Source organism: Palaemon carinicauda, chromosome 2 (genome assembly GCF_036898095.1).
Source record: "Palaemon carinicauda isolate YSFRI2023 chromosome 2, ASM3689809v2, whole genome shotgun sequence".
NCBI lineage: Eukaryota > Metazoa > Arthropoda > Malacostraca > Decapoda > Palaemonidae > Palaemon > Palaemon carinicauda.
Genome location: NC_090726.1, coordinates 190,666,865 through 190,680,404, shown reverse-complemented (window position 1 = coordinate 190,680,404; position 13,540 = coordinate 190,666,865). Strand labels below are relative to the sequence as shown.

Below are 13,540 nucleotides of genomic sequence, written 5' to 3'. Positions count from 1 at the left end.
CAACCTCCCATTACCAGATACACCTGAGGCTGAAATACTTTTGAAAACAGCTAAATGTTCCAGCCAATTAATATGAAGAGTAGATTGTCCCAGAGCTCTTCCCTGATAAAATAAAAGAGTTGCCCCCATCCTTACTGTGACATTCCATTAAAAAAAAAAAAATCTAATAACACAAATTGGTATAACCAACAATTGTTCCACCAATTTAGTAGTAGTAGTTTGTCTAGCATCACCGAAACACCATTTTTGCCTAGATTGCAGTCCATTATAATTCCATGGAAATGGTAAGGGAAAGCTTTTATCTGTATGCAACCCATTGGAACAAACTTTCCTGAAGCCCTTGTTGTCCCTAGCAGTTTCATTCACATCCAAATTTGACAGAAACTAAAGAAGTCAAGACTAAGCCTCTTTTCTGATGGAAAATTTGAAAATGAGTATATTCCAAAACACAGAATTTTTAGAGGTACTGTATATTTAATGCAGACCTTAAGGAAGTTTGCCCCGTGTAAAAACATGAACAATGTTAATTGTCTAGAGGTTTCAACTAGGCAACAAGTCAAGGTATCATTTGAGAAGACCTTGTCCTAGATCTGTAACATTTCCCAACAGCATGCATGGAAAGTAGTGCAAGCCAGAGAGCAAAGGGTGGAAACCTAAAGTGGAATAATAAATTTTAGATATATCTTCTAAAAGCTAACAAACTTTACAAGAGAGTAAGGACAATATGGTAGTCAGGGCCACAAAGTACAGGTTATGATAAAACTCATCAGGATTCAGACTCGTGAAGTTCTATATGCAGACCAATTAACTGCCTCAGAATTGCAGTTCCCTTTAAAGTTTCAAGAGATCAACACCACAGAGGATTGCGAGAGTTCTTGCTTGTGACCAAAAAACAGAAATTAGTTTTAAGAGCAATCAGTATTAGTGCGGTTTATTTCGATATAGTACTTTCTGAAAAATAAGGTCTTCAAGAAGAGGAATAGAGGGATGCTGTGCTGGATGGATTCTCCAACCTACTTTCTTTGACTAGATTGCATTTTTAAGAAATTTCCACAGGTCCTGGGAGGCCATTCAGTGGCCCAAATCTACTTCCTTCAAAGGACTTTCAAGATTATCTTTAACTGGCATCATGAATTATTACTGCTCTGCTACGTTGGTAGTCATTAACAGGAAAGATGAATTTTACGCTGGACACGATAAGAAAATTGGTAGTAGCCTGCCTTCCCGTCACTGCATTTGTTCCCATTCAAAAGGAGGAGCAATTAGGAATTCTAGAACACTGTCCATTTGCTGTATTTCAGGAATTGATAGGATATGCAGACTCTAATGGGCAGTTTTTTACATCTAAACTTTAGACCATTTCTTCCATAGGTCAAAGTCCATCATTTTTGGTCAGGTAGTGAGGACAAGTCCTGCTTTGTAACCCACAGAAGGAAAAAGGAGATTCCTTAGTTTGTTGAAAGCCCACATATTTCCTAAGGATCTAGTCACCAGAATTTTGAAGAGCACGGCATGTTATCACCGCAGGGCCATGGTGAAGTCGACTAAATCATTAAAGGAAGAGTACCGACAACTCTCTCGGGAGAAGAGCCATAGGTTACCAGAAATCTGAAAGCAGCATAGAGACCAATCTGTCTAGCGACTACCTTTCCTTTCTAGCAAATCATTTTCCCCAGTCACCTATCCTAGAGACTGAATAGATATATTTTTTAGTGTTGGCTATACATACAGAGGTTACTTCAAGGTACTCTACACCCACCGGTTTATTTTTCTCAAAAAGACGGAAGGTTTACAGGATGGAGCGAGTAGCCTTTTTTTTGCTCCATCCAGACATTCAGGTCTTTTGCCCTTTAGGATGTCTGCAGCCTAGATCTCTCCCATCAAAGTTTCTATTTGGAATATGCTAAAGTACTGTAGTGGATTTTCTTTTTTTAAACTATTAAAACCTAACAACCATGATCCCCCTTCCCCCACATCCATTTCTTTTCTGCAGCTATAGAAAACTATGAGCCTGGGGAATGTGAACATGTGCTAAAGCACCAGTAGGGGGCATATAATCATCATCAATTTCTGCTGTGGGAGGAGGTGCTACAATCACAGACATGCTGTGTAAATGTTCAGTAATGAGTTTATACTTTAAAAATGTTATTTTCATTAGTAAAATAAATTTTTGAATATACTTACCCGATAATCATGTAGCTGTCAACTCCGTTGCCCGACAGAATTCTACGGGAGGGATACGCCAGCTATCACTATACTAGAAGGGGGTGTACTCACAAGCGCCACCTGTGGCCAGGTACTACAGTACTTGTTGTTGACGCCACCTCACTTTTTCCTCGGTCCACTGGTTCTCTATAGGGAGGAAGGGTGGGTCAATTAAATCATGATTATCGGGTAAGTATATTCAAAAATTTATTTTACTAATGAAAATAACATTTTTCAATATTAAACTTACCCGATAATCATGTAGCTGATTCACACCCAGGGGGGTGGGTGAAAAACCAGTGTACAAGACTAAAGGATAGCTAAGTATCCCGTATTTCATATAATCAGTTATCCACAATAACAATGAAATAATAAGTACCTGGTAAGGAAGTCGACTTGAACCGTTACTCTGCCTTTAATAAGATCGTCTTCCTTACTGAGCGCAGCGTTCCTCTTGGAAGGCTGAATCAACTCAAAGGTGCTAAAGTATACAGGGCTGCAACCCATACTAAAGGACCTCATCACAACCTTTAACCTCGGCGCTTCTCAAGAAAGAATTGACCACCCGCCAAATCAACAAGGATGTGGAAGGCTTCTTAGCCGACCGTACAACCCATAAAAAGTATTCAAGAGAAAGGTTAAAAGGTTATGGGATTATGGGAATGTAGTGGCTGAGCCCTCGCCTACTACTGCATTCGTTGCTACGAATGGTCCCAGGGTGTAGCAGTACTCGTAAAGAGACTGGACATCTTTGAGATAGAATGATGCGAACACTGACTTGCTTCTCCAATAGGTTGCATCCATAACACTCTGCAGAGAATGGCTCTGTTTGAAGGCCACTGAAGTAGCCACAGCTCCCACTTCATGTGTCCTTACCTTCAGCAAAGCAAGGTCTTCTTCCTTCAGATGAGAATGTGTTTCTCTAATCAGAAGCCTGAATAGTAAGAAACTGAGTTCTTAGAACTTGGAAAAGAAGGTTTCTTGATAGCACACTATAAGGCTTCTAACTGTCCTTGTAAAGGTTAAGACCTTTTTAGATAGTACCTAAGAGCTCTAACTGGGCAAAGTACTCTCTCCAGTTCATTCCCCACCAAGTTGGACAGGCTTGGGATCTCGAACGACTTAGGCCAAGGACGTGAAGGAAGCTCGTTTAGCAAAAACCGAGCTGCAAGGAACATGTAGCCGTTTCAGATGTGAAAACAATGATCCTGCTGAAGGCGTGGATCTCACTTACTCTTTTAGCTGTTGTCAAGCACACGAGGAAAAGAGTTTTTAATGTGAGGTCCTAAAAAGAGGCTGATTGGAGAGGTTCAAATCTTGATGACATAAGGAACCTTAGGACCACGTCTAGATTCCAGCCTGGAGTGGACAACCGACGTTCCTTTGAGGTCTCAAAAGACCTAGGGAGGTCCTGTAGATCTTTGTTGGTGGAAAGATCCAAGCCTCTGTGGCGGAAAACCGCTGCCAACATACTTCTGTAACCCTTGATCGTAGGAGCTGAAAGGGATCTTACTTTCCTTAGATATAACAGGAAGTCAGCAATCTGGGTTACAGTGGTACTGGTTGAGGAAACTGCATTGGTCTTGTACCAGCTACGGAAGACTTCCCTTTGAGACTGATAGATTCTGAGAGTGGATGATCTCCTTGCTTTGGCAATCGCTCTGGCTGCCTCCTTCGAAAAGCCCCTAGCTCTTGAGAGTCTTTCGAAAGTCTGCAGGCAGTCAGACGAAGAGTGTGGAGGTTCGGGTGTACCTTCTTTACGTGAGGTAGACGTAGAAGGTTCACTCCTAGAGGAAGAGTCCTGGGAATGTCGACCAGCCATTGCAGTACCTCTAAGAACCATTCTCTCGCGGGCCAGAGCGGAGCCAACCAACGTCAGCCGTGTCCCTTTGCGAGAGGAGAACTTCTGAAGTACCCTGTTGACAATCTTGAACGGCGGGAATGCATACAGGTCGAGATGGAACCAATCCAGCAGAAAAGCATCCACGTGAACTGCTGCTGGGTCTGGAATCGGAGAACAATACAATAGGAGTCTCTAGGTTATCGAGGTAGCGAACAGATCTATGGTTGGATGACCCCACAGGGCCCAAAGTCTGCTGCAAACATTCTTGTGAAGGGTCCACTCTGTGGGGATGACCTGACCCTTCCGGCTGAGGTGATCTGCCATGACATTCATACCGCCCTGAATGAACCTCGTTACCAGCGTGAGCTTTCGATCTTTAGACCAGATGAGGAGGTCCCTTGCGATCTAGAACAACTTCACGAAAGAGTCCCTCCCTGCTTGAAGGTGTAAGCCAGGGCTGTGGTGTTGTCAGAGTCCACCTCCACCACTTTGTTAAGCTGGAGGGACTTGAAGTTTATCAAGGCCAGAAGAACCGCCAACAACTCCTGCAATTGATGTGAAGTGTCCTTTGCTCCTGATTCCGTGTTCTCGATCATTCCTGTCCGTCCAAAGTCGCACCCCAGCCCGTGTCTGATGTGTCCGAGAGGAGACGGCGGTCGGGTTTCTGAACAGCCAAAGGTAGACTTCCTTGAGAAGAAAGCTGTTCTTACAACACGCGAGAGAAGACCTCCTCTCTTCGGAAACAGGAACTGAGACCGTCTCTAGCGTCATGTCCTTTATCCAGTGAGCAGCTAGATGATACTGAAGGGGGGGAGGTGGATTCTCCCTAACACGATGAACAGGGCCAGCGATGAAAGTGTCCCTGTTAGACTCATCCACTACCTGACTGAGCATCGGTTCCTTCTCAGCATGCTCTGGATGCATTCTAGGGCTTGGAAGATCCTTGGGGCCGACGGAAAAGCCCGAAAAGCTCGACTCTGAAGATCCATACCCAGGGAGACAATGGTCTGGGATGGGATGAGCTGAGACTCCTCAAAATTGACCAGGAGGCCCAGTTCCTTGGTCAGATCCATAGTCCATCTGAGAATCTCCAGACAGCGACGACTTGTGGGAGCTCTTAAAAGCCAGTCGTCTGACGGAGCCGGACACAAGATCATGGTACTGCTGCACAGTCTGTGAACTGTCAACCATGGGGAAGCGAGGAAGTACAGTGACAACCCGAAGCTGTCTAGACTGTCTGGGTCGTACAGACAACTCCTTATCGGGTTGCTGAGGTTGCCACACTGCGTCACAACAAGTCACTTCTGCTGGTTGTTGAACGTCTTCCCAGTGACACACTGACTCCGTAAACAAAAAATCCTTTAACAAGGACTAAGCTTGGACTGTATGTCTTGCAACACAGCTCAAGGTCTATGGAAGCAGGTGTGGTAACAGACGGGGTTAGTGACTGAAATGGAACCATTACCTTCCCTGGAAGCATGTTATGCTTAAATAAAAGTCCATAGGAGGCTACGCAGCTAAAGGCTCCTCTCCAAATGACAGAGTCCTCAAGGGAATATCAGAAGGAGGGAGAAAAGCACTTTCTCATCTACAGGGACCATATCCGAGAAAAGTTAAGTTCTCTCAGTGAGGGTTTCAATGGTGCAAAAGCAGCAGACTAGAAGGCAACATATGAAACTGCTTGACAGTCTAGTGAGTTGGCAACAACCAAAGATGTATGACTGAGAAGCATGCGGTAAGGTATGCAGAGCATGTTGTATGCAGAGCATGCTGTATGCAGAGCATGCTGTATGTAGAGCATGTTGTATGCAGAGCATGCTGTATGCAGAGCATGTTATGCAGAGCATGCTGAATGCAGAGCATGTTGTATGCAGAGCATGCTGAATGCAGAGCATGCTGTATGCAGAGCATGTTGTATGCAGAGCATGCTGTATGTAGAGCATGTTGTATGCAGAGCATGCTGAATGCAGAGCATGCTGTATGCAGAGCATGTTGTATGCAGAGCATGCTGTATGCAGAGCATGCTGTATGCAGAGCATGCTGTATGTAGAGCATGCTGTAAGGTAAGCAGAGCGTGTTGCATGGCGTTTAACATTTCTCAGAAATTCCAAGACCAGTGCTAGAGTGCTTCATGCATGCTTGCATGGGGTTTTAATATCAACATAATATTTACCTTACATTCATAACTCATGATTCATTTTTGTTTTGAAGATATTTTGCCATATTTTGCGATATTGTTAAAAATATATTGCAAGGAATACAAATAAATTTTTATATAAGTAAGACAAATAACCTCCATTATCATAATGTTTGTGTAGGCATACATGTATATGATTACAAATGCAAGTATGAAAGTAATGAGGTGTTATTATTGTCATTTGTTATTTCTCAAGTTGAGGAGAAAGTGGCAGATGCATGCGTTGAGGTGGCTGACTCATAGCAAGAGGTTGCTGCCTCAAGGGTTGCGCTTGCTGAGTGGTTGGCGGATGCGCAGTAGCAAGTTCCTGAGGAACGAGTTGAGGTTCCTGAGGCGCAAGGCTAAGGTGTTGTGCTTGCCTTGAGGAGGGTTGAGCTCGCTGCAGCGAGAGCTGAGGAGACTGACTCATGGATGGGAGAGGTTGTTGTACCTCAACCGAGTGTTGCATCAATGGTGGAGCAGCAAGTGGAAGCGGAGGAAGAGAGGTATAAGCCTCCTGATCCCATTGCTGAGGTTGCCTTAAGGAAGGCGGAGGGAGCTGTACACCACTGGGAACAGTAAACTCAGAACGTGGCTCAACATCGTACGCCTGGCAGGCGGTACTGCGGTCAGGCGGAGCGAGCGCAGGCGGAGCGAGTGCAGGCGGAGGCGGAGGCGCAACCTTCTCAGCCCGACACTCACGCATCAAGACTGAAAGTTGTGACTGCATGGACTGCAGTAGAGTCAACTTGGGGTCGGCAGACACTAAGGTCTGCTGAGGTAAAGCCTTAACAGCAGAGATCTGTTGTGGCAGAACCTTACTCCTCTTAGGCGGAGTGCAGTCACCTGAGACTGAGGAGAGTCAGAGCTAACCCAATGACTGCATCCGGGTTGTTGAACTCTAACTTCGTACGTCTGGCATAGGTCTGGACTTTACGTTTAAGAGGTCTTGAGACCTGAGGCCAGCGTTTTCTCCCCGAAATTTCTTCTGCAGACGAGCAAAATAAGGGCTCAATCGTCTGCGGGTGGGAGTGACGGTCTCTTAAGACACGCCCGCAACCACCGAGGATACTTCTGTGCGCCGATCAAGGCCTGCCGAACCCTTTTGCCCTTCGACATTGCTTCTCCCCTGGGCTTGGGAGCTTGCAAGAGGTCCCGGACTGGGAGGACGACTGGCGCGCACAGAAGTACCCTCACGCACAACACTGACACACTTTGCGCTAATCACTTATCACTTTGATTTTCTGTTTGCACATATTTCACTGAACTCGAAACTTTAAGTGGTTTGTACCTGAAACACGCAATTCTATCCTTTCTCAAAAGTTAGTAATTGCGAAAACAGAATTACAATGTAACAGAAAAATCTAATGAAAGATAAATAATTCAGTGGCTGGAAAGAGACTAAACACTAGATCAAATAAACTACGTTTAAAATCTCTCACCGCATAAAGCTTGAGAACAAGAAAAACTCTAGAAACGTTTACCTTCTTCCCCTAAAGAGACTAGGGAGAAGAGCAAAAACGATAACAACGTTACTCGCTTGAACGAAACGTTTATCCTCCTCTTTCTCCCTCCGTCTCTATCTCTCTCTCTCTCTCTCTCTCTCTCTTGACTTAGAACCTGAGAGAAGAGCCCAATCATATATATCGTTAAAACATATTATTGTTAAAGGAAAATATTTCCCAAAATGAAAAGTTCCTTTGTAGAATTAAAACCATTAAGTTAAGAAAGAATGAACAAAACGCTAGACACGGTTACTCTTACTGCAACGTGACACCGTGAAAATTCTCTCTCTATCGTAACGATAGAGCGCAAGTTGAACGTTCTGAAACGTCAACAACAGCAGAGACAAAACAAAACGTTAGTTCAACTTTGAAAACAGTACGAGACTATCAAAGAAATTCTTTCAAAAACATTAAAATAGCATAATATGTTAACAGGTAAAACCGAAATGACGGGCTCAATGTTAATTAACTTCGGTACAAGAAAAGACCGCCTACCATTAGGAAAGGTCGAATATATAAAAATTAATTTTAATAATTTTATAATAAAAGGAAGTTAATCGAAGAGGCCTATAAAAGGCGGAGAGATATAAAATAAATCTATAACTTTTGTTAAGCAAAATTAAGAAAGAGAGTCTATACTCTCTTAGACACCAACACTTCCGTCTAAGGGAAGGGTCGGCCATTTAAAGGTGAAAGAGAGTTCATACTCTCTTCGTCACCATAATAAAATTAATTCCAAAAGCTAACTAAGCTAATATAGAAGTTTCTAGTATAGCGAATAGCTGCAAATTTTAGAGAAATACTTCACCAAACCGTGAACAATACTCCAAAATCATAAGCGTATCCAAGAACGTCTTGCCGGAAGCACGACAGAGGAAAAAGTGAGGTGGCGTCAACAACAAGTACTGTAGTACCTGGCCACAGGTGGCGTTTGTGAGTACACCCCCTTCTAGTATAGTGATAGCTGGCGTATCCCTCCCGTAGAATTCTGTCGGGCAACGGAGTTGACAGCTACATGATTATCGGGTAAGTTTAATATTGAAAAAAATCAATTTTGATATCTTTAATATCAATTAACAGGCATAACGGGCCATTTTATACGAGCTGAAAGGATTACCTGAAATATGACAGTCTATTTGCAAATGTATCTGGCTAACATTACCTGAAACACATACAAATTGGTATTTTAATTGGGAATTTTCCGCATTATTCACAGTCTTTTGTTTTCAGTACTTAGTTTCCGATTGTTTTGATGTGCAATAAAGTGCGTAAGTTTTAAATACTATAACTATTAGAAGTTTCAATCGAGTGCTACTCAAAAACTAAGGGAAGTGATCTGATCAAAGTGTTCAAATATGAGTGTAGAGAGATTTTACCAAGCAAAGGGTAATGAAGGCCAAGAGCGCATGTCTATGAATATCTATAAAAGATCCTGTACAAATACAAAGTCAACAAGTAACAACAGAATTATTTTCAAGTTTCATTGAATTACTGGCTCTTAAATGCAACTAACATTCTTTTTAATCCATGCTAAAGTAAACTAAAAAATCATAACTTATAAGGAATAATCAACAATTATTTCTATATTGCATCAAATATTAAAGAAAGTAATTTCTAAAGGGCTTCAAACAGTTTCCTTTCATTTAGATCATATTGTATCTATTCTTTCTTCACTAAAATAGGTGTCACTAGCATCTATAACTGTACTCTATAACTGGCATAAGGGATGTTATTACAGTTGCTTTGAACTTCAACACTGAAAATTTTTTGTCAAAACTGTATAAATGTAAATCAATGATAAAGCTGTTCACAACTAATATACATAATCATTTTATACGTAAACAAAACCACATACAATTGTCTACCTGCTTTTCACAAGTTAATTCTTTAACTGCAATGTCTGCTTTATACATCTCTCATCATTCCCTAATTCTCTGGTAATTTTAATTTCATCTACAGTAGTGAAATCTTAATTTCTCCATCTAGAAAATTTCCCAACAGCTCATATCAAATAATTCCACTTGATTACGGTATATAATATATAAAACACTGGTCATCAAAATTCCTAAAGTCCTCCCCTATAAATATTAAAAAGTAAAGTTAATACTTACTAAAGAACTCATAAGATTTCCATTAGTTCCCAAGTATTTCACAATGATCCACATTATATCAACTAGTAGTGTGGATTCCTTCGACCTGTAAAATGCATATGGTAATTTTTTTCTATAAAAAAAGGGCTGCAGTTGTAGTAAATCATTTAAGTCTGATTATTATATAATACATTTCAAATCTTAAAAATGCAACAAATTTTCTTCAAATGTCACGGTTGCCCTATTATAATGTATGGAGAGGCGAGTGAAGTTAACAGGTTACTGGGCAAAAAACCCACAAACATGTTTCAGTTTGAAGTCACAGCAATTACCTTAACATATCACCTTATCTAAAGTGGGAAGGAGGGAAATGAACATTTTCATGTTAACAGAAGTATGGAAATAAAGTAGAGTTTAAAATTCTAGTTAGTTTCCATGAATCATACCTTTGAATAGAAAAGGCTTAATAAAAACTAAGACATACTATAAATGCTCATCAGACTAAATAATGCATAGATTCAGACTACATAAAACAGAGATAAAGTTCTCACCTTCAACTTTATTCTTCTACTGTATGTATACCAATGTATCTTCATTTGCAGTAAGATAGTGTATATAGGATTACCTAATTTTGATTTTTTCACCCTGATAACCACTAGAAGACCAGAGATTTTTCATACGGTGTTGTAGCCACCAACTGTAGCCTTCTGGAAGCATTATAAACATTGGACAGGCTTTCTGAAGAAACAATCACCAGTGATTTGAGCCAACTAGAAGTTCTTTATGTGAAAATAATCATTCCAGCTCCACTTACTGATGATGAACCTATATGAGCAGAGGCCTGTTTTAAATAAACTTCTTTCTTCAAGCTGCATTTTTTTTAAATCTCCTGCATGGCTATTGCTTTCAAAATTGGTAAAGGGATCATCACCTTGATCATCACAGGCATCCACACAGGATAGAATCTCGGGTTTTGATGTAGAACCTAACCAATAATTTTCAACTGTGTAAGTCATCATAAGGCTCAATGTGCAATCATAACATACGATGTCGTAGTTTTATGAGGAGGATGGCAGTCTCCTCTCACTTGAAACCAGTAGCTGCAATGCAATATCTGCATTTCAAAATCTTTATGTGACAACATTCAACATGTGTCGTGTTCCTGTATAGCTCTCATTTCAAGGCATTCAGGTAGAAATTTCTTCCCAGCTGACCAGTTTCTGTACTTCATATCACATAATCTAATTAAGATAGTCATTGAAAACACAGGCTGTAGTACACCCAGGTAAAATTTCATAGCTACAGATTGCATTTTAATCTCTCGACTTAAAAATAAGAATAGGATTGGAACATCAAAGTGGTAGGACTGTGCTGTCACCTCTGTTCTCTTCTGACTATCTTTTGATAATTTTCACCAACAAGATGGTGATGGGATATTTTTCAAATGGTCTTCCATTATTATTATCTACAGATATTGGTTTTTCTCCTGCGATCCAAGAGTCACCACAACAACTAATAACCTTTCCTTGGGGATATCATATGAGTTTTAGATATATTTAACTCCTGCCAGACCTCTGGACATTAGAAGATGCACAATGCCCAATAGATAACTGTTGATTAAGCCTTTATACAGATCTATGAAGACTAAAGTGGGTATTAACAACCACTAGCTGCTGTATCATTTGTTTTTGTAGTTAAATGGTATGAAGCCTGGAGTATGGAAAAAACAAGGTATATATTGGCTCAGGCTATAAATTTTTACTAGTTTTATAGTCTGCGACTATTTTAGGGAAACTACTTTCGCTGCACTTTCACCACTTCCCTCTTATGTAAAAAGGCAACATGCCTTGATTCTCCATTTTTATCTTGCATCAGAGCTTTACACTCTTGTCAGCTGTCAAAATAATTCTCCATATAGGGGAGATGTCCCTGGAATCTTATAAGAATTTCTTTAGCAAAAGTGCTAAACTTCTGAAAGTAGACAGAGAATTGCCTTGAAACTAATAACTTGAACACCTCAGACAATTAGATTTCAATACATTTGTTCCTTTTCTAGTTCTCTAAGAAGGTGGCTGTTCTTGTTTTCTGAGAAAATGGTTGAAATTATCATACAAAGAATTTCCAAGGATGTAAAGCCGAGTGGCCATTGTTCCAGCAGTGCAGAATTCTCTTCATGCCATTACCTACCTTCTAATAGAAGAGCCACCCTCTGCATTCTAAAGACATGACACCTGACAGAAAGCAAAAGGACTTTCTTATTGATCAAGATCAATGACTTTCAGCATTCTCTTTGTTAACGAAGAATAGCAGGTGTCCAAACAAGGTGTTCCTACCTTTTCTCATGGCAACCAGTGGATTTTGGGAAATACAATGCAAATCTAGAGTATCATTCAACATAATTGAGAGATTGATACTACAGTAGCAAACATTCAGTTTAGGCAATTTTGTTTTTCCATAACCTATTTGTTGCTTTTTCCTTACCTTCCAAGTTCTCTTTTTTCCTCTGGAGCATTTAAAGGCAGTTATAGGCCTTGCTTGTGAACCACGTGCATCTACAATGAAGGTACATTCAGATTTCAATTTCCTTGAGCAGACTTTGGTAACATTCTCATGCTGGATAATTGAACACTGCTCAATTCACACAGTTTACACAGCAATGATACTTTCCAGGTTGATAAAAATTTCCCTGAAAAGATTTGGGTAATTTTCTACCACTGGATAAATTAGCAATAATTAGTGATAACCATACTATAAATGATTTTGCAACAGACTTAGTCATCAAACAAGGGAAGAGAGATGATCATAACCCTGCATCAACATCAAGTTTTTGCAGACTAGCTGAAACTTGGTAACAACTGTGGATAAAACCACAACAAAGTCTCAAGCTAACTTGATAGGTCATTCTGGAAGACCTTATGGTAAGTTTCTGAAGATATGATGGTTAGGCAATAGTGAGAAATCTTGTCGGGTATTAAATTGCCTTATGCCCGTACTGTAACTAACAGGTTACAGTTAATTCATTAGTACTTTTTAAGTACTTAACATCTCGGTACTTAAGTTGGCTCATTTCTATTAATCTCCTTAAAAGCAAAATCTTAATCTCTCAGATATAAATTAGTACATGCTTAATCTACACTATTTGCAAGGTAGTTAGTGGATAGATATCTAAAGTAGTAACCTGAGTACATTCTGGAAAATTCACATGCGACCATGCGCAACTATGATCGCAGCTCAGGTTTTCTCATGGCCGCGGGAAAAACTCCTGCAACCAAGCTCGGTTTTTTGACATGTCAAGAAATCGACCTATGATCTTTTATTCGAGGAGACCATTCTTCAGCAATGTGCAACCATGGGAGACCAAAGCATGACCAATTGTCAATCTACGTGCAACCTGCAGGGAACAAGTAACGCTCTGAGATTGCAGCTTAGTCTTCCGAGAAGATTTCTTGGTTAAATACAGTAACCCCTTTAAGGTCTAGGCCATAATAACTTTAATAAGTTTCTCCATCTTAGGAGGACAGGTGAAAGAGCCTGGGGAACATTGCAGAATCCAGTGTGGGTACAATACAGTATTGATGGCCTTTGCTATGTAGTAGCATGGCAATCCTCCTATGACAATTACTGTTTTGGACATGGGTTCATACTAAGGAAAAAGTACCGGCTCTTGGGCAGCCATAGAACACTAACCCGAATTCACCATAAATTACCACGTTTGCATACA

The 13,540-nt window shown here is 40.7% G+C and overlaps 1 protein-coding gene across 2 annotated transcripts in view; it reads right to left on the bottom strand.

Annotated features, from left to right (window-relative positions):
* LOC137628768 (modular serine protease-like) overlaps positions 1-13,540 on the bottom strand; it is a 141,127-nt gene that overhangs the window by 22,002 nt on the left and 105,585 nt on the right. For both annotated transcript variants that reach the window (XM_068359978.1, XM_068359970.1), the window contains one exon: positions 9,841-9,925. In XM_068359978.1, the coding sequence (XP_068216079.1) occupies positions 9,841-9,925 (85 nt within the window). The remainder of the gene's footprint in view (positions 1-9,840; positions 9,926-13,540) is intronic.